The sequence below is a fragment of the Eumetopias jubatus genome, unplaced genomic scaffold, assembly GCF_037043125.1.
Source record: "Eumetopias jubatus isolate StellerSeaLion01/CBP00866 unplaced genomic scaffold, mEumJub1_p1.0 scaffold_8, whole genome shotgun sequence".
NCBI classification, from domain to species: Eukaryota; Metazoa; Chordata; class Mammalia; order Carnivora; family Otariidae; genus Eumetopias; species Eumetopias jubatus.
In genome coordinates, this window is record NW_028274814.1 from 16,810,386 (window position 1) to 16,835,388 (window position 25,003).

General features: G+C 38.0%; 1 protein-coding gene across 4 annotated transcripts in view; it reads right to left on the minus strand.

The window, feature by feature from the left end:
- MALRD1 (MAM and LDL receptor class A domain containing 1) overlaps nucleotides 1-25,003 on the minus strand; it is an 835,513-nt gene that overhangs the window by 33,889 nt on the left and 776,621 nt on the right. For all 4 annotated transcript variants that reach the window (XM_088025530.1, XM_088025529.1, XM_028114131.2 and 1 more), the window contains 2 exons: nucleotides 260-339; nucleotides 70-166 (listed from right to left, as the gene is read on the minus strand). In XM_088025530.1, coding sequence (XP_087881656.1) covers nucleotides 70-166; nucleotides 260-339 — 177 coding nt within the window. The remainder of the gene's footprint in view (nucleotides 1-69; nucleotides 167-259; nucleotides 340-25,003) is intronic.

Here is a 25,003-nt window from a genome sequence, read left to right on the forward strand (position 1 = left end):
CAAATGAAATGTTTCAGAAAATTGTTCTGCCACAGTATATTTTATTCAGCAATCAAAGGCATCACTTACCTGACTGGTACTTTTCTGTTTGCAAGAAAACACACAACTGCAATTATAGTATGAATCATCAGGAAAGCTAATCCAATGCACAGGAATGCCCATATATCTGGAATTTCAAACCAATTAAAAAGATAAATATGCAGTGAAAAACATTTAAAACTCCATATTTAAACAATTATTTAGTCACAATGTCACCTACTGTTCTGACTGTATGTGAAATCTGCAGGGGAAGTGTTAACCTTGATGTGGCATCGATTGCCGTTCCATCCTTGTCCACATCTGAAAATGAGAGAAAATGTGATATTTAAATAAAAAAAAGTAGAAACCTATTTTAGCAGCTTTATAATGGAATAAAATGATGAATGTCAAATAATGATACAAGGAATGTAGGTAATTTTGATAAGAAACCAAAAATATTAAACCAGAGCAAAAACAAAATTAAATTTTATTATTTTCATAATTGAGTGAGATCATTTTTAAAAATATCACCTTCTTGATTTTATCTGTAGGGTGGGAACTTAGCTTTCACATGCTCTTTTCTTATTTTCAGTATTGATTTGATTTTTACCAATGTCCAGTCCAATATTACCTTATTGTTCATTTGTCTCAAAGCTAAAAACTAGTACTTTTTTCATTAGGAAACAGATTTTTTTTCAATATTGATGGAAATATTAAAATTACAGATTTACATAAATCAGTATATTTATCACTATATCGGGATGATCCTTCAGGTACACAGATTTGAAACCAGGTTAATAACCTCATTGGATATACCTGCAATACTATGACTTAATTAACTTTGCTTTATTTAGGGCTATCATAATGAAACCTAAAACACTGGGAGTATTTCCTTTGTGGGTGGCTTTCAGAACATTCAGAAATGGGGATTAGCTTCTACCTCAAAGGGAAATCACGTTTATTTTTAAGCAGTAAATACGTTAGATTTTTTTCTGGTATAGTATGTGTTTGCATGTGAGTGTGAAAGCTTATGTATTCATAACTTTCTATCAGAAATAACAGGATACAAATTATTTGTATTTGTTTGGTTGAATTTTCTGCCAAGTTCATAGTACATGCCACAAAATAGGATTAAATGGTAGCTTTTGAATATGTGTGCATTGAAGCTGTGTGTTACAAGCAATGCTTCTTCAGTACACAGTTATATTTTACCTGAATCTTTTTGAATTTGAAAATGTGAATGCTTAATAGCAATTTCTGCCAAAAGCAATAACTTCCTTAAATATAAAAAGCTTAGAGTTTCAAGAAGGTCCATAAGAATGCCACCTTTCCAGGACACCTGGGTCATGATCTCAGGGTCATGGGATTGAGCCCTGTGCTCAGCACAGAGTCTACTTGTTCCTCTCCCTCTGTTCTTACCCCCATTTGTACTCTCTCTCAGTAAATAAATAAAATAGGCGTGCTGGGGTGGCTCAGTCAGTTAAACACCTGCCTTTGGCTCAGCTTGCGATCTCAGGGTCCTGGGATGGAGCCCTGCATCAGGATCCATGCTCAGCAGGGAGTCTGCTTCTCTCTCTACAACTCCCCCGCTTGTGCTCACTCTCTCTCTCTCAAATAAGTAAATAAATAATCAAGAAAATAAAAACAAAAGAATGCCTTTTTTCCTTTTCAGAACTAGAACAAATAATACCAAAATTTATATGAAACGACAAGAGACCCTGAATGGCCAAAGCAGTCCCTAAAGAAGAACAAGGATGGGGGGAAAAGATGGCAGAGGAGTAGGGGACCCTATTCCAACTTGTCCCTGGAATTGAACTGGATATCTGCCAGACCACTCTGAACAACAATGAAATCAGCCTGAGATGTAAGAAGATAGACCTGGATCTCTACAAACAGAATATCGCAGGTGGTGGGTTTCTTGGTATGAAGAGGGGAGCCGTGATTCTGCGGGCAGATATCGGAGGTTAAACAGAAGGGTGAGGGAGCTCAGCTGTCGGGATCCTACTCTGCCTGTGAGCAATAGCCTCCCGTGCTGGGGACCAGGCACAGACTCGCAGACTGGTAGCGACAGGAAAGGGACTTTAGGGCAGCCCGGAATGAAACCAGAGCAACAGGGCCGCGCGTGTGACCTGGGGGCGGCTGGCAGTTTTAGAAGCACAAAGGGCAGAGACGTGCTCCAACCTGGAGGTGAGGACTGGGAGCGCTGCTGAGGGGCACACAACCCAGGATGCTGCAGTTTATAGCAGCACAGACAGAAATGGGGACAGTGTGGCCTGGAGAGCTCACTAAAGAACAAACTGTGATCTCTCTGCTCTGAGGCAGAGGGTTGAAAATGGTCTCTTCTGCTCTGACTCTTAGAAGAGATAGTGGAAAGCCACCAGAGAACAAAAGCCCCCCAAAACCGGTTTTCACTGAGCCCATCCTCCACCACAAAGGGCAGGGCAACTCTGCCCAAACAGGGTAGCCTGAATAACAACATGGCAGGCCCCTCCACCAGAAGACAGGCTGGGAAAACAAGAGGACAGCAACCCTAAAATCCCTAGAAAAGAGGTACATCTTGCTTGGGTTGTGGTCAATAATTTGGACTCTATACATTCCCTCAACCACCCCTCAACAGAATGACTAGGAGGAGGAAACCCCAAAATAGGAAAGACTCACAGACTATGACTTATGCCACAGATTTACAAATGGATTCAGATATAACCAAGATGTAGGAGATGGAATTCAGGCTAGCAATTGTGAAGACAATAGCTAGAACGGAGAAATCAATTAATGGCAACATAGAGTCTCTAAGGGCAGAAATGAAAGCTGAATTGGCAGAACTTAAAAATGCTATCAATGAGATCCAATCTAATCTAGATAACCTAACAGCTAGGGTAAGCAAGGCAGGAGAACAAATTAGTGACCTAGGAGACCACTTAATAGACAAAAAGGGAAAAGAGGAGGCCAGGGAAAAAACAAGTCAGAATCCATGAAAATAGAATCATAGAAATAAGTGACACCATGAAGCGTTCCAATGTCAGAATTATTGGAATCCCTGAGGGGGTGGAGAGAAAGAGAGGGCAAGAAGATATATATGAGCAAATTGTAGCTGAGAACTTCCCTAATCTGGGGAATGAGACAAACATTCATGTCCTAGAGGCAGAGAGGACCCCTCCCAAGATCGGGGAAAACAGGCCAACACCCCAGAATGTAATACTAAAACTCACAAATCTTAGAACCAAGGAAACCATCTTAAGGGCAGTTGGGGGAAGAGATTCCTTATGTACAGAGGGAGGAACATCAGAATAACAGACCTATCCACACAGACCTGGCAAGACATATTCAGGGTACTAAACAAGAACAACATGCAGCCAAGAATACTTTATCCGGCAAGGCTGTCATTTAGAATGGATGGAGAGATGCAGAACTTCCAAGACTGGCAGAAACTGAAAGAATATGTGACCACTAAGCTGGCACTAAGAATTATTAGGAGGGGTTCTATAAAAGGAGAAAGACCCCAAGAGTGATATAGAAATGAAATTTACAGGGACAATCTATAAAAACAAAATCTTCACAGGCAACATGATGACAATTAATTCATATCTTTCAATAATCACTCTCAAAGTGAATGGCCTAAGTGCTCCCATTAAAACGGCACAGGGCTGCAGATTGGAAAAAAAGGACCCACCCATATGCTGTCTACAAGAGACTCATTTTGACCCTAAAGATACTCCAGACTGAAAGTGGCAGGGTGGAGATCCATATTCCATGCCAGCAGACCTCAAAAGAAAGAAGGTGGGGAATCGGAAGGAGAGATGAACCATGAGAGACTATGGGCTCTAAGAAACAAACTGAGGGTTTTGGAGGGGTGGGAGATGGGTTAGCCAGCCCAGTGATGGGTATTAAGGAGGGCACGTACTGCATGGAGCACTGGGGGTTGTACAAAAACAATGAATCGTGGATTACTGCATCGAAAACTGGTGATGTACTGTATGGTGACTAACATAACATAGTAAAATAAAATTTAAAAAAATTAGAATACTGAAAGGTATGAAAAATATTGGATTTCAAGATATACTGCAAAGAAGTAGCAAAACAGTATGGTACTGCGACAAAAATACTTGGACAGACGGAAGACAATAGCTCAGAAATAAACCCATGCTTTATATGGTCAATTAATTTATGAAAATTAGACAAGAATATACATTGGGGGAAAGACTCTCTTCAATAAATGGTTCTGGGGAAAGTGGACGTTATATGCAAAAGACTGGACTGTTTTCTAACACCATACACAAAAATAAACTCAAAATGGATTGAAGATCTAAGTGGGAGACCTGAAACCATAAAACACTGAGGAAAAGCATAAACAGTAATTTCTTTGCATTGGCCTTAGCAATGTTCTTTTAGATAAATCTCAGTTAATGGAAATAAAAGCAATATTAAACTGTCAGGACTACACCAAAATAAAACTTAAAAAAAAAAAACTTTTGCACAGTGAAGGAAGCAATCAAAAAAGCAAATAATACATCTGAATATCCGAAATTAAATATATAAAGAACTTTTATAACTCAACACCCAAAAAATGGGCAGAAGACCTGACCATTCAGGTCCTCACTGTCGAGTCATGAGATTTTTCCAAGGAGACATCCAGATGCCAACAGATACATGAAAAGATGCTCAGCATCAACTAATCATCAGGGAAATGCAGGTCAAACCACAATAAGGTATCACCTCACACCTGTCAAAAGGGCTAGACTCAAAAAGACAAGAAATAACAAGTATTGGCCAGGATGTTCTGGAGAAAAAGGAATCCTTGTGCACTGATGGTGGTCGGGCAGATTGGTACAGCTACTTTAGGAAACAGTATGGAGTTTTCTCTAAAAATTAAAAATAGAAATATCTTATGATTAAGTAATTCCACTACTGGGAATTTACCCAAAGAATACAAAAACACTATTTTAAAAGATAAATGAACTATTAAGTTTATTGCAGCATCATTTAAAATAGCCAAGACATGGAAGAAACCTAAGTGTCCATCATAGATGAATAGAGAAAGAAGACGTAGTGTGTGTGTGTCTGTATATAAAATCATATATATAGCCATAAAAAAGAATTAAGAGTTGCCATTTGCAGCAACATGGTTGTACTTAGAGGGTATAATGCTAAGTGAAATAATTCAGACTGAGAAAGACAAATACCAAATTATTTCATATGTGGAGTAGAAAAAAGTAAATGAATAAACTGTCAGAATCAGACCTGTAAGTAAAGAGAACAAACAATATTTGGGGTGGGCAGTAGGGAATGGGCAAAATGTGTTAAGGTGAAGGGAGAAACTTGGGGGAAAAATTTCCTTATTTTTTTATAAAGTAAAAGTGTAGGACAATTTGATTGTTTTGATGTCTCTGAAACTGAATTTTTTTTTTTTTACTCTTGCCACCCATAAGATGTTTTCTTTGTCATTCCTCAGTTAACGTTGAATCGACATGCCAGTTTTCACATGTACAGACACTGTGTGCCTAGAGACAGGGGACACTTTTTCCTCATGGGTTATTTTGGCTCCTTTAGATTTTGAAGTTCCACTTCACTGGCATCAGATCAAAACTACAGCAATATTTAGGCAAATTATAATTTTAGACAAATTGTAGGTGCTTGAATGTGCCTATTAAGATAAATTCCAGTGCAAAATATCTTGGAATACCAGTGAAAATAAACAATGGGTAAGTTGGGAGAGTAGGAGGATCCTAAGCTCACCTCATCCCATAGATACAAGTAGATAACACCCGTTAAGTATAAATAACCCAGAAAATGACCCAAAGACTGACAGAACAGACTCTTCACAGCTAAATGTAGAGAAGAGACCATTTTTAAGAGGATAGGAAGGGCAGAGGTCTGGTTGGGAGCCAAACTGACCTGCAAATTGTGTTTTGTGGAGGAATGTCATACATATGGAGGGGAGAGGAGCACACCAGACACCCCAGGCACAGGGGAACCTCACTGGGAAGACAAATTCACATAACATTTGGCTTTGAAAACCAGAGGGTCTTAATTTCATGAGTTTTCATAATCACTGGGGCTTAACACCTGAAACTTTAAAAATCAGCCGGTTTAGCTGTGGGAGAGCCAGAGGGCTATAGGAAACTGGGTCCCCACCCTTAAAGCAACCGGCATAACAGGTCCCCTGAGATGCAGTATAGAAGCAGCAGTTTGAAAAACATGGGAAGATTTATATACTAATCTCAGAACATATGCTAGAGTAGAGGGGCAGGGATCTTCGGGAGACTATTCCAAGAACAAAAGAGTGGGTGGCACCATTTCCTTGCACCATCCCCCAGCCTAGATACAAGATTACCTGCCGGAACCGGTGCAACTTGATTATTCTCCACCTAGCTAGTGGCCTGACCCCACCTGCTCAAACCAGTCCTCAACAGTTTTCCAAAGCCAGCCACAGGTCCCCTTCCACAGACGACCAGTGCAAGTGTGCTAACACCACTCACCCTGCCCCTGCATTTTCCTGTGGACCTGCCTCCTCCTCTGACCTGGCTTTGGCAGTTTTCCAAAGCAGCTACAGGACTCCTCTTACAGTAGACTTGCGCAAACCTTGCAAACCTGATGTCTAACCACTGTGTTCTTTTGTGGACCTGCTCCATTCAGCATGCCCCTGGCTGGAGAGCATCCAAAGCTGCACCAAAGCATAGCAGTGTGCAAGCAGCCCAGGTAGGCACTAGCACTACTTCAAAGTGACTCCTACACTATGGAGGAGAAAAATCAAAAAACAAAAAACACACATGTACCAGTTTGACCGTAGCCATAGCAGTGGGCTGGGAGCAGACATCTCTGAATGCAGTCTCTGCCCACCAATGAAAGCTTCTCTGGGGACAGCATTCAGGTGCTACTATGGCTCTGGAAAATGCCTGGTCTGATCCAACTCAAGCTCAAGGTGGCCCCAGCCTGGTCCTTTAATGGAAGGACCAGTTGCTGCCCACAACACGAAAAGAGAGCCATTGAGCCAACTGGAATGAAGGCACATGTGGCTCAGACACAGTGGTAGGGTGCATGCAGTATTCATAGGATACACCTCTGAAGTGTCACGTTCTGGTGAATGGGGGACATCGCACTGCAAGGCACTACAGGACTTCTTCATAAAGCCGCTACTTTCAAGAGAAGGAGATGCAGCTGAATTTCCTAACACACAGAAACACTAAGAGTGATTGAGACAAAATGAGACAGAAGAATACGTCCCAAATGAAAGAAAGAACAAAATCTCAGCAAGAGAACTAGCCAAAATGGAGATAATATGCCTCATAGAGAATTTAAAGTAATGGTCATAAAGATACTCCCTGAACTTGAGGAAAGAGTGGAGGATCTCAGTGACACCTTCAACAAAGAGATGGAAAACATAAAAAAAAATAAAAGCAATGAGATGAATAAATAAATAAAATTAAAAATACAGTAGAGGGAATAAGTTGTAGACTGGGGAAGGAAAATTATGGACCAGTGACCTGGAAGACAGAATAATGGCAAGTGCTCTAGCTGAACAGGAGAAAAAATAAAAAATGAGAAAAAAATTAAGGGCACTCAGTGACACCATCAAGTGTAATGACATTCACATTATAGAGATCCCAGAAGGAAAAGAGAGAGAAAAGGGGGTGGAAAATTTATTTAAATAATAGCTGAATCTGGGGAATGAAACAGAAAACCAGATCCACAAGGCACAGAGCCCTCAATAAAACCAACCCAAGGAGTTCCACACCAAGAGACATAGTAATTTAAATGGCGAAAAGTAGTGACAGAATTTTAAAAGCAGCAAGAGAAAACGAAACAAAAAGCAGATACCTATAAGGGAAACCCCATAAGGCTGTCAGCTGATTTTTTTTTTAGCAGAAATTTTGCAGGCCAAAAGAGAGTGGCATGATATATTCAAAGTGCTAAAGGAAACAAACAAACCTAACACCAAGAACACTTTATCCAACAGGCTGTAATTCATAATAGAAGAGATTGAAGAGTTTTTCAGAGAAACAAAAGTTAAAGGAATTCATCACTATTAAACCAGCCTTACAAGATATATTAAAATGGGACCTTTGATTTGAAACGAAATACTGTAAGCAGCAGTAAAAAAAGTGGGAAGCACAAAAGCAGTAAAATTAAGTATATCAAAAACCAGTCAAGGCATTCACAGAATGAAAGAAGGTATGACACTATATATGTAAAATATTGGGAGAACAGTAAAATTTTAGTGCTTTTACAATGGTTTCAAACCATTAACTTAATACAGACTACTATATGCTAAGTGTTATATATAAGCTTAATGGTAACCACAAATTAAAAGCAGATAATAGATAAGCAACATGTAAAGAGAAAGAATCCAAGCATATAACTCAAGAAAGCCAGCAAACCATGAGAGAAAAGAGTAAGAGAAGAAAGGAACAGAGAAGAACTAAAAACAACCATAAAACAAGTAAAAGGGCATTAAGTACACACCAGCAATAATTACTTTGGATGTAAATAGACTAAATGCTCCCATCAAAAGACATAAGGTGACAGAATGGATAAAAAAGAAGACCCATCTATATGCTGTCTGTAAGATACTCATTTCAGACCTAAACACGTGAACATTGAAAGTGAAGGGATGGAAAAGCATTTATGCAAAATGGGACTGAAAAGAAAGCTGGGGTAACAATACTTGTATCAGACAAAATATTTTTTTTAACTTTTTATTTTAGAGAGAAAGTGCACAAGTGGTGTGAGGGGAGAGGGAGAGAATCCTCAAGCAGACTCCTGGATGAGCATGGAGCCCGATATGGAGCTCAATCCCAGGACCTTGAGATCATGACCTGAGCCAAAATCAAGAAACTGCTGCTTAATCAACTGAGCAACCTAAGCACCCCAAGATAAAACAGACTTTATTATTTTTTAATCTAAGATTTATTTATTTGAGAGAGAGCACACAAGCAGAAGGGGCAGGGAGAGGGGAAGAGAATCTTAAGCAGACACTGTACTGAGCATAGAGCCCGATATGGGGTTTGATCTCACAGTGCTGAGATACCAGAACCTGAGCCAAAACGAAGAGTTGGACGCTTAACCCACCACGCCACCCAGGTGCCCCCAAAATAGACTTTAAAACAAAGACTGTAACAAAAGACAATGAAGGATAGTACATAATCTTAAAGGGAAAAATCCAACAAGAAGATAAAATAATTGTAAATATTTATGTACCCAACATGGAAGCACCCATATACTTAAAGGAGCTTTTAACAAACACAAAGGAAGTACAGTAATAGTAGGGGACTTTAACATCCCACTTACATCAATGGATTGATGTAAAAGAAACAAGGAAACAATGGCTTTGAGTGACACATTGGACTATATGGATCTAACAAATATACTCAGAACATCCCATCCTAAAACAGCAGAATACACATTCTTTTAAGGGCACATGGAACATTCTTCAGAATGGGTCATATATTAAGCTGTAAAACAAGTCTCAACAAATTTAAGAAATTGAAGTCACACCATGAATCTTTTGGACTGTAATGCTATTAAAGTAAAAATAAACACCAAGAAAAAAATCTGCAAAGAAAACAAGCACATTGAGTTAAATAACATACTACTAAACAATGAATGGGTCAACCAATAATGCAAAGAGGAAATTAAAAAAAATACATGGAGACAAATGAAAATGAAACACAATGGTTCAGAATCTTTGGGATGTGGCAAAAGTTATTTTCAGAGGGATCTTTATAGATATATAGGCCTACCTGAAGAAGCAAGAAAAATCTCAACCTAACCTTTCACCTAATGGGGCTAGAAAAATAACAAAACCCACAACCAGTAGAAGGAAGGAAATAATAAAGATTTCCTTTATTTAAGAGAAGAATTTCTTCTTTCCTTATTAAGAGAAGAATTTTTTTAAAAAGTAGAAACTAAAAACCAAACAAAGATAATAAAACAGATTGATGAAACAAGCAGCTGATTGGTTTAAAAGATCAACAAAATTGATAAACCATTAGCCAACCTAATAGAGGCAGAGAAAGAGGACTCAAGTAAAATCAGAAATGAAAGGAAAAGTAACAACTGACACCACAGAAGTAAAGAGGATTATAAGAGAATATTGTGAAAAAATATTGGCCAACAAATTGGTCAACCTGGAAGAAATGGATGAATCAAATAACCTCCCCAAAGTGAATCAGGATAGTCCAGGACCAGATGGCTTCAAAGGTGATTTCTACCAAACATTAAAAGAGTGTTAATACCTATTCTTTTCAAATTATTCCAAAAATAGAGGAGGAAGAAAACCTTCCAACTTAATTCTATGAGGCCAATATTACCTTGCTCCCAAAACCAGATAAAGATACTACAGAGAACTAGAGGCCAATATCTCTGATGAACATGATGCAAAAATGCTCAACAAAATATTTCCAAACTGAATCCAACATTACATCAGAATCATTCACCACAATCAAGTGGGGTTTATCTTTGGGATGCAAGAGTGGTTCAGTATTCACCAATCAATGTGATACATCATATCAACAAAAGAAAAGCTAAAAAGCAAATGAGCATCTTAACAGAGGCAGAAAAAGCATTTGACCAAGCACAACATTCATTCATGATTAAAGCGCTAGTACATCTAGAGGGACCATACCTCAACATAATAAAGGCGATATATAAAAATACCATAACCAGCATCATACTCAATGCTGAAAAACTCAACATAGTAGTGGAATTCCTAGCCCAGCAATCAAACAAAAAAAATAAATAAAACGCATTCAAATTGATAAGGAAGATTAAAAAATCTTTCACTATTTGCAGATGAAACGATACTATCTATATAAAATCCTGAAGAGTCCACCAAAAACAAACCAACAAACAAAAAACCCAGAACTGATCATTGAATTCTGTAAGTGAGTGCATACAAAATCAATACACAGTAATCTGTTGCATTTCTATACACTAATAATGAAGTAGCAGAAAGAGAAATTAAGAAAACAATCCCATTTACAATGGTACCAAAAATAAAATACCTAAGAATAAACTTAACCAAGGAAGTGAAAGATTTGTACTTTTTATTGTTATTGGTTTTAAGTAATCTCTACACCCAACATGAAGCTTGAACTTGTAACCATGAGATCAACAATCACATGCTCTACCAACTGAGCCAGCCAGGTGCCCCCCTGTATTTTGCAAACTATAAAACTTTGATGAAAGAAATGGAAGATAATACAAACAAATGGAATGATATTCCATGTTCATGGATTGGTAGAACAAATATTGTGAAAGTGTCCACATTACCCAAAGCAATCTACAGATTTAATGCAATCCCTATGAAAATACCAATAGCATTTTTCACAGAACTAGCAACCAATCCTAAAATTGGTATGGAACCACAAAAAACCCCAAACAGCCAGAGTGATCTTGAAAAAGAAAAAAAAAAAAGGCCAGGGTTTAAAAGAATAATTACCATATAAAAGAGCCAGCCCTAGAACTCAATCAAGTGGTAAGAGTGCTACTGAAATTCTCTCTGGGTGGGAAGGGCTGATGGACATAATCTGTGTTCCCCCTGCACCTTGAAAGCATAGACCAGTGTACAATCCAGGTTCCCTAACTCGCCTGCCACCTCAGTGAATGCTGGGCCCCTAGCCTGCACAAGCCCCAGCTGTCCCACCAAGGAGGCCAAAGTGCAATCAATGCACAGTAGGATACCCCTGGTTAGTGCTCACTACCACTCCAGCCTTTGTGTCAAGGAGACACAGGCACAAAGCACCCTGGAACACTCCAGGCCCATACCACTTCAGCTCTAGACAGCTTGCTAGGGCACCCCTGGTTCAACGTGCTCTGGAACCTTCTGGCTTTGGAACCAGCTGCCCTGCCAGGGTGCCCCAGTGTGAAGCACCCTGAGAACCCCTGGCTCCTGCCTGCATTGGTTCCACTCACTCCGCCAGCGGGGTACCACCTGGGTGGAACATATGAGAACACTCCTACCCTCACTGGCCTCAGCTTCAGTCATGTGGCTAGGGCACCCCCTGTGCTGAGCACTCAGGGACACCCCAGGTTTTACCCCATTCAGCTTCAGCTATCCTACATGGGCAGCCCCATTGTGGAGAGCCCTGGGACAACCCAGCTTGCAACTGCTTCAGCTTCAGCCATCCTGTCAGGGCACATTTTGCATAAAGAGCTCAGAGACCACAGTGGCCCACAACCACTTTAGATTTACCTGTCCTGCCAGGGTGCCGCCTGCACAGACTGCCCCAGGATCCCCCAGCCTGTCCTCCACCTCAGCTCTAGCCACCTCTCCAGGGTACTCTCTGTGTGGAGAGTCCTGGAACATCGTGGTTTACATTTCAGCTTTACTTATCTTGCTAAGGCACCTTCTGCATGTAGAGTTTTGAGACACCCCAGCTTGCATCCAGTTTAACTATCCTGCCAGGGGACCCACTGTGTGGAGAGCACAGGGACTCCATAATCCATGCCCACTTAAGCTTTAGCTGCTGTACTAGAGCACCCACTATGTGGAGAGCCCCAGGAACCCCTGCCCATGCCAGCCACATCTCCAGCCAGCCAGGAAAAGTGACTAAAAACACATAATCTATATAGGGAATGACCATACATAAGGCCATTCCTTGAAGTTCAGAAGGAACTGTTCTACCTAATCAATGGAAACACAAAGTATATAGCAAATCAGGAAGACAGAGGAATATTCTCCAAAAGAAGGAACATGACAAAATCTCAGAAAACTAAATGAAATGGAGATAAGCAATATGCCTAATTAAAAAAAAAAATGTAAGGAGGCTCACTGGGCTGGGGATAAGAGTGGAATAACTTAGACCTCCAATAAAGAGATAAAAAAAATTAAAAACCAATCACAGTTGAAGAATACAATAACAAAACATCCTCTAGGGGGAATCAACAGATTAGTAGATGCAGAAGAATATATCAGTAATCTGGCAAACAAGTGAATGGAAAGCACCCAAGCTGAATAGCAAAAAAAGAAAATAATTTTTAAAAAATTAGAAAAGGTTAAGGGATCTCTTGGGCAATATCAAATGAACAAACATTTGCATTATAGGGGTCCCAGAAGAAGAGAGAAAGAGGTAGAAAACTCGTGAAGAAGTAAGAACTGACTTGTTCTAACCTAGAGAAGGAAATAGACATCCAAGTTTAAGAAGCAAAAAGAGTTCCAAATAGACGAACCCAAGGACCTCTAGACAGTGAATGAAATCAGTAAAGTTGCAGCATATAAAATTAATACCCAGAAGTCAGTAGTGTTTCTATACAGTAATGATGTAGCAGAAAGATAAATTAACACAATCCCATTTACAATCACACCAAAAGTATTAAAGTATCTAGAAATAGGTGATCAAGGAGGTGAAAAACCTGTACTTTGAAAACTATAAAACATTCATGAAAGAAATGAAGATGACATAAACAAATGGAAATACATTCCATGATCATGGATTGGAAGAATTAATTTTGTTAAAATGTCCATACTACCCAAAGCAATCTATGTATTTAATGCAATCCCTATCAAAATACCAATAGTATTATTTCAGAGAATTAGAACATAGAGTCCTAAAATTTGTATGGAACCACAAAAGACCCCAAATAGCCAGAGTAGTCTTGAAAAAGAACTAAACTGGAGGTATCACAATCCCAGATTTCAACATATACTACAAAGCTGTATTAATTCAAACAGTATGGTACTGGCACAAAAAAATACATAGATCAGTGGAACAGAAGAGGAAGCTCAAAAATAAACTCATATTTACATGGTCAATTAATTTATGACAAAGGAGGCAAGAAGGTACAATGGGAAAAAGACAGTCTCTTTAATAAATGGTTCTGGGAAAACTGGACAGGTACATGGAGAAGAATGAAACTGGATCACTTTTCTACCATACACAAAAATAAAATGGATTGAAGAACTAAATGTGAGACCTGAAGCCATAAAAACCCTATAGAACATAGTAATTTTTCTAACACGGACTGTAGCAATTTTCTAGATAAGTCTCCTGAGGCAAAGGAAAGAAAATTAAAATTAACTGTTGAGACTATGTCCAAGTAAAAAGTTTTTTTTTTAAGATTTTATTTATTTATTTAATAGAGAAAGAGAGAGACAGCGAGAGGGGGAAAACACAAACAGGGGGAGTGGGAGAGGGAGAAGCAGGCTTCCCGCTGAGCAGAGAGCCTGATGCAGGGCCCAATCCCAGGACCCTGGGATCATAACCTGAGCCGAAGGCAATTGCTTAACCAACTGAGCCACCCAGGCGCCCCAGTAAAAAGCTTTTGCACAGTAAAGGAAATAATCAGTGAAACAGAAAGGCAGCCTACTGAATGGAAGGAGATATTTGCAAATGATATATTGTATAAGGGGTTAATATCCAAATATATAAAGAACTTACACAACTTAACACCCCAAAAAATCCAATTGAAAATGGGCAGAGAACCTGAAGAGACATTCTTCCAAAGAAGAACTACAGTTGGCCAAAAGACCATGAAATAATGCTCATCATCACTATCATCAGGGAAACGCAAACCAAAACCACAATGAAATATCACCTCACATCTCTCAAAATGGCTAAAATTAAAACAATAAAAAGTGTTGGTAAGGATGTAGAAAAAAAAAGAACACTATGCACTGTTGGCAGGAAAGAAAGTTTTTAAAGTGCTAAAGGAGAGAATGAAAGAATTTCTTAAAGAATCTTTATATTTTCAGACCCAGAAAATTTAAAATGTGCTATCTCAACTAGACTTTAATGGAACAGGCGATATATTAAATTATTTTTATTCCAAAAACTGAAGTGCTTATATATGTATTATATAACTGTTTCAGAAAAACTGGTTATGCAGTCAATATAGAAATCACCTATAACTGATGAGATCTGGAGAGATATGTTCAGAGTTTTTTTCAAATTGTTAAGGGAATGCTAAACTAACTTAGATTTTCTAGTCCTTTACTACAGTATATTTTTTCAGCTATACTTCCTCTAATCTTGCAGTTTTTAATAATGTAGAAGGGAAATCCCTTCAGGAGTACTGTGTATTTTGGATATATTCCAGATTAGATTTATAATTTGGCATAATAGTGCTACACTTATTTTTCTTCTTAGTAGACATTTCTATTATAACATCATGAGTATTAAATTCATGTATATGTTTTTGTATATAGAAGTATGTATTATTCTACATTTACATTTCATGCTTCAGAAAACTCCAATATACAAAGCCCAGTAGGAATTACTGTACTGAATACCTGCTATGTGCTAAAAAAATTTCTAAATGCTCTAATATCTTAATTGTAATACATTAATGTTACAGGGTAGGAATTATTTCCCCATTCGATGGTTGGGGAAATAAAGGCACAGAGGCAGAATATACCTAGAGGTATATTCTGAGTGAGTTTTATATTATATCTCTTTGGCTTCTTAGGAGATGATCTGTTTACTACATGGCTTTCCTTCCTATTATTTTCCTAAAGTTTATAGTGGTAGTTAACTTGAAAATTTTTGTCTGTTAGAATAGAAACACTAGGAGGAATTTTTTGTCTTAATGGTCTAAAAATGACCATTTATCACACTAAGGCTCACCCTGGAAGCATCTCTAGGTTAGAAGGCACTCAGATGTGGCCCAGGAATAAAAAAGTAAGTAATAGTATCAGGGGGAATGGATTTGAGGCTAGATTCTGCCACTTTCTACTTATGTGGCTTTGGAACATTCAAATAATTTTAGTTTTCTGTTATAAGCAATAAAAATTACAACTCACCTTATAGAATGTAGATGAAAATTAAATAAAACAGTGACATGAAAGCATACTGTTAACCGTAAAATGTTATTTATGCCAAGCTGTTTGACATGTCACCCAGTCTTTTGCTTTCTGGTATAAATCATGGTCATGCCTGTTCCTGCTGACCTTATGCGCACATGCTCTAACAGATTGGTCCTCACGTTCCTGCCCTATTTTCCATTGTTGCCTGAGTATCAGTTAAGAATTAGGAAGCCTTGAAAAGCCTTCACCACGGTTTCTGTTTTTATGACTTATTATACCATTAAAAAACATTTTTACATATGAATATGCCTGAAGGTTCTTCATCCAGCACACATGTAAGGGAAGAAAAAGCAGGTGTTGAAGATGCTTACTGCCTGCCATGCACATTCCTCTTCCTAACACACCCTGGTGGTTTCCACCCATTAGAGTACTGCAAGCAGGGAGAAAGTAACGCTGTCTCAATGTAGCATGAAAGCATCAACTCAAACCAAGTGTTTTCTGGGCCATGTGCTGAGCATGTGTCAGCAGAAAGGGAGTGGGACAATTGAGGTAAGCCCTTAAGGAGCCATCCTTATTGTCATGGGTGAATTCATTTTAACAGAAAACAGAAAAGCAGGAAAAGCCACTAAATAATCTCAGAGCCGCAAAACTCTGAAATTCCACATTGAGTACCAGTGATTAACTTGCTTGGACTAATTTCCTGTTGATTAATTAGCTACACCATATTTTGCAACATTGAGTCCACCTGAAAGAGAAAGATAAATGTCCCACTCCATCCATGCACAAGAGCCTGTTTTCTTTGTACAAACAGGAGAAAGGGAGAAATAAAATATAATAAGATTCTTTAAGCCAGAGCCAATACCCTAATATTTCCTGAATTCAAACAGGTCTTCTGCTATTAATAGGTTATAACTGAAGAGTTATGAAAAACTTTATTTCTCAGTCTGCTTGGTAACATCCATTCATTACTAACACCTGAAAAACCTCCTCCCATCCTTATTGTCATTTTTGTGCCAGCCCTAGCTTAAATGTCTCATTGCCAGGGAAAACAAATGAGGAGCTACACATTTTCTAAGCATGTGTTCATGGAGTAATTTGGTGGGAACTGGCAGAATTGTCTAACTCTGTTTTTTAAAGTAGGTGAATTGTTCTAGTAAGTCTAAAGTAGTAAGACCAATCAAGTGCTAATATAGAGGCACGGTTATTTCATAAAAATGTTGATACTGCACATTCAAATCTAGAAGGAATTATAAATATAAGTTAACTGATGTGATCCAATATTTTTCACTGATTCAGGATAATCGGGAGAATGCATTTGATTGCATTCTTATTAACAATTATGAAATTAAAGGGAATCTTAATCCTATTCTGATATGGGGCATTCAAATCATCAGAAAGAGGTAAGAATTTTATGCTAAAAATATGTATAAACACAGTTTCTGAACTCTCATATCCATTCCTCCACTTCATCATCTCAGTCACAAAAGTTCCATCAAATTACCTTGTAAACATATCTAACATATGGTCTCCTGCCCCCATCCTGCTCCGACCATGTGGCCAGTCACTCATCGCTCTATAGTAACAGGTTCCTAACTGGATGCCCTGCCTTTTGACTGATGTCACGTTGTACAGCTTCCCTGATTTAACTCCTTTACACCTTCTCACAGCTTTCAAAATCCTGTCCAAGACAAAGCAGTTTTACACAGACATTCTTACTTGATATGACCTCTTGATAGCACAGCTGGTATGATCTCAATTCTGCTTTTGCTCGTAAATCCTTTTTTTTTTTTTTAAGATTTATTTCAGAGAAAGAGACAGAGTGTGCAAGGAGGGGAGGGGCAGAGGGAGAGGGAGAGAGAATCTCAAGCAGATTCCCCACTGAGTGCAGAGCCTGATGTGGGGTTCAGTCTCACAACCCTGAGATCTCGACCTGAGCTGAAACTGATCCAGACACTCAACTGACTGAGATGTCCATGTACCCCAATCCTTTACTCTAAGTTGAAACCCCTTCACCTGAGAGAGAGAATCTTCCACACTTCTAGAACTTTCCATGATATCTATTCTTATTGGCCCAAAGATGGCTTCACTCCTTATCAATCTGGCTGACTCATATTTATCATTAAGGTCATAGACCAAATAACATTTACCCCTGAAAAGCTTCCTTGGTGCCCTATCTGACTTAAGTTGTACTGTCTTTGGTTCCATGGCACCCTGCAAACTCCTATGACAGCACTTACCACACAGTACTGCTAATGTTGGTTTCCTTATAAATACTAAGTTATTGAAGGTAAGTACTATACCTGTTATGCTCTTCTATAATCTTGCACATAGATATTTGCTGAAAATATTATTATAGTCATAATAATAGCAGTTAACATGTGGATGATGTGTTACAGTTATCAAAGCATTTTTATTTTGTTACCGTCATTGTCTTGTTTAATCATTAGAATAGTTATTTACAACTTTGGCATGCATCAAAATTACCTGGAAGGTTTGTTAAAACCCAGATTGTTGGGTCTATCCCCAGAGTTTCTGATTCAGTAGGCCAGGGGTGACCCAAGAATTTCATTTTTAAATAATTTTGCAGGTGATGCTTACTTTATGGGGCCACACTTTCAGAACAACTGCCTTAGATCATTCCTGTGTAGTTAAATGTTATTGTTCCCAATTTACAGAGGAAACTGAAGCTCAGAGAGCTTTGTGATTTGAGCGTAATTTACAAAGAGCTTTACAATGACTTTGTAAGTGGTGAATTCAGGTCCTGGGACCTGCTTAGTTTGTGGTCTTGTCATCTTGTCATTGTTTTATATGAATATTTGTGAAATACTTACTATATTCCATTTCCTCATAAAAAGCAGTGTATATATTATCAGATTCTGTCCTTAGGGGATAAGAAGTTGAAACTGCAAATGATGGGACACCTGGGTGGCTCAGTCAGTTAAGCGTCTGCCTTTGGCTCAGGTCATGATCCCAGGATCCTGGGATCAAGTCCTGAGTCGGGCTCCTTGCTCAGCAGAGAGCCTGCTTCTCCCTCTGCCTGCCACTCCCCCTGCTTATACTTTCTTTCTCTCTGACAAATAAATGCAATCTTAAAAAGGAAAATGCAAATGACATGCCCTGTGTGGCTTTTATTGCAATTCCACTTGAACTAGTAGTTCAAGATGTAGACGACTGCAAGTATAGGAAGGAAGCAGTCAAACATCATTTCAAATTATTACAGCACTATAGAAAAAAACAGATTATTTCAGAGTAGAAACCAAGCATCTATGTTCTTTTGTTTACCTTTTGTTCAAACAGATTGGTGTGTGGTGTTGTGGCTGATGTAATACTAAAAAAAATACTAAAACAATTTTTTTTAATTAAAAAAATAATAATCCTAAGTTGATGTTTTGAGTTTTCCACTTTTACTGATTTTTTTCAGCTTACGAAGTTATGAAGTAATATTTCCCTGGAGTTGAATGGAAAAGAAAAAAAGGAAGAAATAAGGAAACTAATTCACAAACTGGGCAGCTGAAAATGGGTTGCAATTCAATAGAAAGTAGTCTTGTTCTAAGATGAAGAAGGTAAACACATTGTTTTTTGATTTTGTTTTTTCTTGTGGAGTACAGTACTAGCAAAAAATAGGTTTTTGAAAATTTTCTGTCATCATATGAAGTACGAATTTTTTTAAACAGAGGTTCTGATTTAAGTCCAGCAATATCTTATTCATGTTTTCTCTCCTTCATATTGAAATACACATGAAAACACACATATAAGCACAAATGGGAAGGCTGAAAATCAGGAAGAACAGACAATGAATTGCTAGGCTCTGGAAGGAACTTCCACTAACCACAGTGCCCTTAAAGGCCAGGTTTACAATCCACAGCTGTCTAAGACTCTCTTTGGCCTTTTGGTAAAGGAACAAGGTCCTTTACTTGCTCAGTACAAAACAAGAAATCTTCTAATGGCTTTCCATCAAACGGAGAGAAAAGACTAAACTCTATTCTCTTTGTTCACTAAGCAATAATTCGGTGTCTTCTGTTTGCTAGGCCTTGTAGGGGCATCGCTGTCTATTAAATTGCATGCTATCTGGCCTCCAAACTCACTCAGTCACGATAAGATGATGTTCTTCCCTAAACACACTAAGTTGGTTCCTGCCTCAGACACTTCACGTTTTCTGCTTCTGATAGTTAACCAGCTTACCCAAGTGTTGGACTAGCTTAAATTTTTTTAAAAATTATTTATTTATTTATTTGGCAGAGAGAGAGCACAAGTAGGCAGAGCGGCAGGCAGAGGGAAAGGGAGAAGCAGGCTCTCTGCTGAGCAGGGAGCCCGATGCGGGGCTGGATCCCAGGACCCTGGGATCATGACCTGAGCTGAAGGCAGCTGCTTAACCAACTGAGCCACCCAGGCGCCCCCTAGCTTAAATTTTCATGTAATTGTGACTGTGGCTAAGACTATACCCTCTCAGAAAGTCTGTCTAATATATACTACTACCATTATTCCTTTCCCATGCCTTTCCAGTGGTGCTTACCCTAACTATTTTTCTTTATTACATTTGTTACTACCCCAGTTTTATGCACATACACACATGTGCATCTATATGTATACATATTTAACATATATTTGTAAATATTAATTTGGAAACAGAGATTATATATATGTAAAAATAAATTTATGTATTATGTATATACCTACATAGATGTTAAATTATATGAACAGAAACTTGAAAATCTCAATGAAGGATTTTGTAATAATATAAATTATAAAATTAATATTAGTAGAAATTCAGAGTAGTTCAGTAGCACTTATTAATAATACATGATACTGAAAAAGCCTTAAAAACTGCTTCAAGATGAAACCGTTTTGTTGTTTTGTTCTTTCAAAGTTTCAAGAAAGGTAATTCTCATGCTTTACATGCTGTTCCAGAAAATAAAAGTCTACCCTATTTACTTCATGGAGCAAATGTTTGCCTGATAACAAAACCTCAAAAAATATTTTGGCTCCAAAGAAAACCTGAGAACAATGTCACTTATAAATGTCAAAATCCTCAATAAATTTCCAGGAATCTGAATACACTATGATGAAAGATGTAGTAAAACCTGGGATGCCTGGGTGGCTCAGTCGGTTAAGTGTCTGCCTCTGGCTCAGGTCATGATCCCAGGGTCCTGGGTTCGAGTCCCGCATCGGGCTCCTCACTCAGTGGGGAGCCTGTTCTCCTTCTGCCTGCCCCCCCCCCGCTTGTGCTCTTTTTGTCTGACATATATATAAATAAAAGCTTAAAAAAGATTTAGTAAAAATTGCCTCTTCCTTGGGTATGCAGTTACAGTCCATGAGGAAGAGGCAAAACAATCTATATAAGGAACAGGAGGTTAATAGTGGGTTAGTAGTATAAATATAGTAGAAAACCTACTATTCTGTTACCAGCAGATTCCCTTCCAATAATGTTTCCATCTTGACATCATGATACTGAGGAATTTTCTTAAATAATCATAGTGTTATATAAACTCTTCTAAATATATAAAGTGGGTAATAGCAATAAAACTATTTTACTATTAATGAAAAATCTCCCAAAATATTTCTTTGTCTAGATCAATTTATTGGTGAATTCTCTCAGATTTCTTAATAAACAGAAAATTCCCGGATTACATGAGCCCTTCTAAACATATGAAAAGATTTAAGGTTAATTAATTTGTTTCATAAAACTATATATCTGTTACATAAATCACATATAGCATATCCACAAGATCACAGGTCAATCTCACTCCAAGATGTGCAAAAGTCTCAAAATATAGGAAAAAATCTCTTAGGGAGTCTGAAGAGCAGACTGTGTGTGTGTGTGTGTGTGTGTGTGTGTGTGTGTGTGTGTGTGTGTGTGTGTTCCACCGTTTATGTACCTGTTGTTAGAGTACATGATGATCTTTTAAGACTTCACATTCTTGGACAAAATGAAGAATGATGGTGTTCAGTGTGTAACCCTGGCAATGACAGAGCTCTAGGTGACTGGCTGGAGTTGGCAGAGAGGCAGAATCTCTGAATAAGGACAGGGTGGTATGCCCAACAAAAAGTCCAGGACCAGATGGTTTCACTGGTGAATTCTACAAAATATTTAAAGAGCTGTTATCTATTCTTCTCAAACTATTCCAAAAAAACCAGAAGAATAAGGAAACCTTCCAAATTCATTCTGTAATGCCAGCATTATCCTGATACCGATAAAGACACCACTAAAAAAGAACTACAGGCCAATATCCCTGATGAACATGGATGCAAAAATCCTCAGTAAAATACTAGCAAACCAAACCCAACAATACATTAGCAAAATCATTCACCACAATCAAGTGGGAATTAATTCTGCAATACAAGGGTGGTTAACTATTTTCAAATCAGTCAACGGAATATATCACATCAATAAGAGGAAGGATAAAAGCCATATGATCATTTCAATAGCTGCAGAAGAAGCATTTGACAAAGTACAACATCCATTCATGATAAAAACCCTCAACAAAGAAGGTCTAGAGGAAACATAGCTCAACATAATAAAGGCTTTATGTGAAAAACCCACAGTTAACATCATACTCAATGGGAAAAAACTGAGAACTTTTCCCCTAAAGTCAGGAAAAAGACAAGGATGTCCACTCTCACCACTTTTATTCCACATACTACTGGAAGTTCTAGCCACAGCAATCAGACAACAAAAAGAAATAAAAGCCATCTAAAGAAGTAAGGAAGAAGCAAAATTTTCAGTATTTGCAGATGACATGATACTATCTATAGAAAACCCTAAAGACCACCAAAAAAACTACTAGAACTGTTAAGTGAATTCAGTAAGGGTACAGGATAAAAAAGCAATATACAGAAACCCACTGTGTTTCTATACACTAATAATGAAACAGCAGAGAGGGAAATAAAAAAAAAAAACAGTCCCATTTACACTTGCATGAAAAATAATGAAATACCTAGGGAATAAACTTAACTAAAAATGTGAAAGACCTGTACTCTGAAAATTATAAAACATTGAAGAAAGAAATTGAAGATGACACAAACAAATGGAAAGATATTCTGTGCTCATGGATTGGAAAAACAAATGTTAAAACATCTATACTACCCAAAGTAATCTACAGATTTAAGGAAATCCCTATCAAAATACCAATGCATTTTTCACAGAACTAGAACAAACAATCTAAAATTTGTATGGAACCTCAAAAGACCCCAAATAGCCAAAGCAATCTTGAGAAAGAAAAATAAAACTGGAGATAGCATAATTCCAGACTTCAATATTACAAAGCTGTAGTAATTAAAACAGTATAGTACCAGCACAAAAATAGATACATAGATCAAGGGATCAGAGTAGAGAGCTCAGAAATAAGCCCACAATTATATAGTCAATTAATCTTCAACAAAGGAGGCAATAATATGCAATGGGAAAAAGACAGTCTCTTCAACAAATGGTGCTGGGAAAACTGGACCACTTTCTTACACTATACACAAAAATAAACTCAAAACGGACTAAGGACGTAAATGTGAGACCTGAAGCCATAAAAATCCTAGAAGAGAGAACAGGCAGTAATGTCTGTGACATTGGACGTAATGACATCTTTTTAGATATGTCTCCTCAGGTAAGGGGAACAAAAGCAAAAATAAACTATTGGGACTACATCACAATAAAAAGCTTCTTCACAGCAAAAGAAATCATCAAGAAAACTAAAATACAACCTACTGAATGGGAGAAGATATTTGCATATGGCCTGATAAAGGGTTAGTATCCTTAAATATATAAATACTTATACAGCTCAACACCAAAAACACAAATAATCCAATTAAAAATGGGCAGAAGACATGAACAGACATTTCTCCAAAGAAGACATACATATGGCCATCAGACATACAAGAAGATGCTCAACATCGCTTATCAGGGAAATGCAAATCAAAACCATGATATGACCTCACACCTGTCAGAATGGCTAATATGAACAACACAAGAAACAACAAGTGTTGGCGAGGATGTGGAGCAAAAGGAACACTTGTGCACTGTTAGTGGGAATGCAAACTGGTGCAGCCACTGTGGAAAGTGTGTGGATAATCCTCAGAAATTAAAAATAGATGATGACAGCTTTGTAATAGACCTGGAAGTCCGGAATTGTGATGCCGCCAGCTTTGCTTTTCTTTTTCAACATTCCTCTGGCTATTTGGGGTCTCTTCTGGTTCCATACAAATTTAAGGATTATTTGTTCCATTTCTTTGGAAAAAGTGGATGGTATTTTGATGGGGATTGCATTGAATGTGTAGATTGCTCTAGGTAGCATTGACATCTTCACAACGTTTATTCTTCCAATCCATGAGCATGGAACGTTTTTCCATTTCTTTGTGTCTTCCTCAATCTTTCATGAGTATTTTATAGTTCTCTGAGTACAGATCCTTTGCCTCTTTGGTTAGATTTATTCCTAGGTATCTTATGGTTTTGGGTGCAATTATAAATGGGATCGACTCCTTAATTTCTCTCTTCTGTCTTGTTGTTGGTGTATAGGAATGCCACTGATTTCCGTGCATTGATTTTATATCCTGCCACTTTACTGAATTCCTGTATCAGTTCTAGTAGTTTTGGGGTGGAGTCTTTTGGGTTATCCACATAAAGTATCATATCATCTAAAAAGAGTGAGAGTTTGACTTCCTCTTTGCCGATTTGGATGCCTTTTATTTCTTTCTGTTGTCTGATTGCTGTGGCTAGGACTTCTAATACTGTGTTGAATAGCAGTGGTGATAGTGGATATCCCTGTCACATTCCTGACCTTAGGGGAAAAGCTGAGGGGGAAAAGCTCTCAGCTTTTCCCCATTGAGAATGATATTCACTGTAGGTGTTTCATAGATGGCTTTTATGATATTGAGGTATGTACCCTCTATCCCTATACTCTGAAGAATTTTGATCAAGAAAGGATGCTGTACTTTGTCAATTGCTTTTTCTGCATCTATTGAGAGGATCCTATGATTCTTGTTCTTTCTTTTGTTAATATATTGTATCACATTGATTGATTTGCGGATGTTGAATGAAACTTGCAGCCCAGGGATAAATGCCACTTGGTCATGGTGAGTAATCCTTTTAATGTACTGTTGGATCCTATTGGCTAGTATTTTGGTGAGAATTTTTGCATCCATGTTCATCAAGGATATTGGTGTAATTCTCCTTTTTGATGGGGTCTTTGATTTTGGGATCAAGGTAATGGTGGCCTCATTAAATGAGTTTGGAAGTTTTCCTTCCATTATTATTTTTTG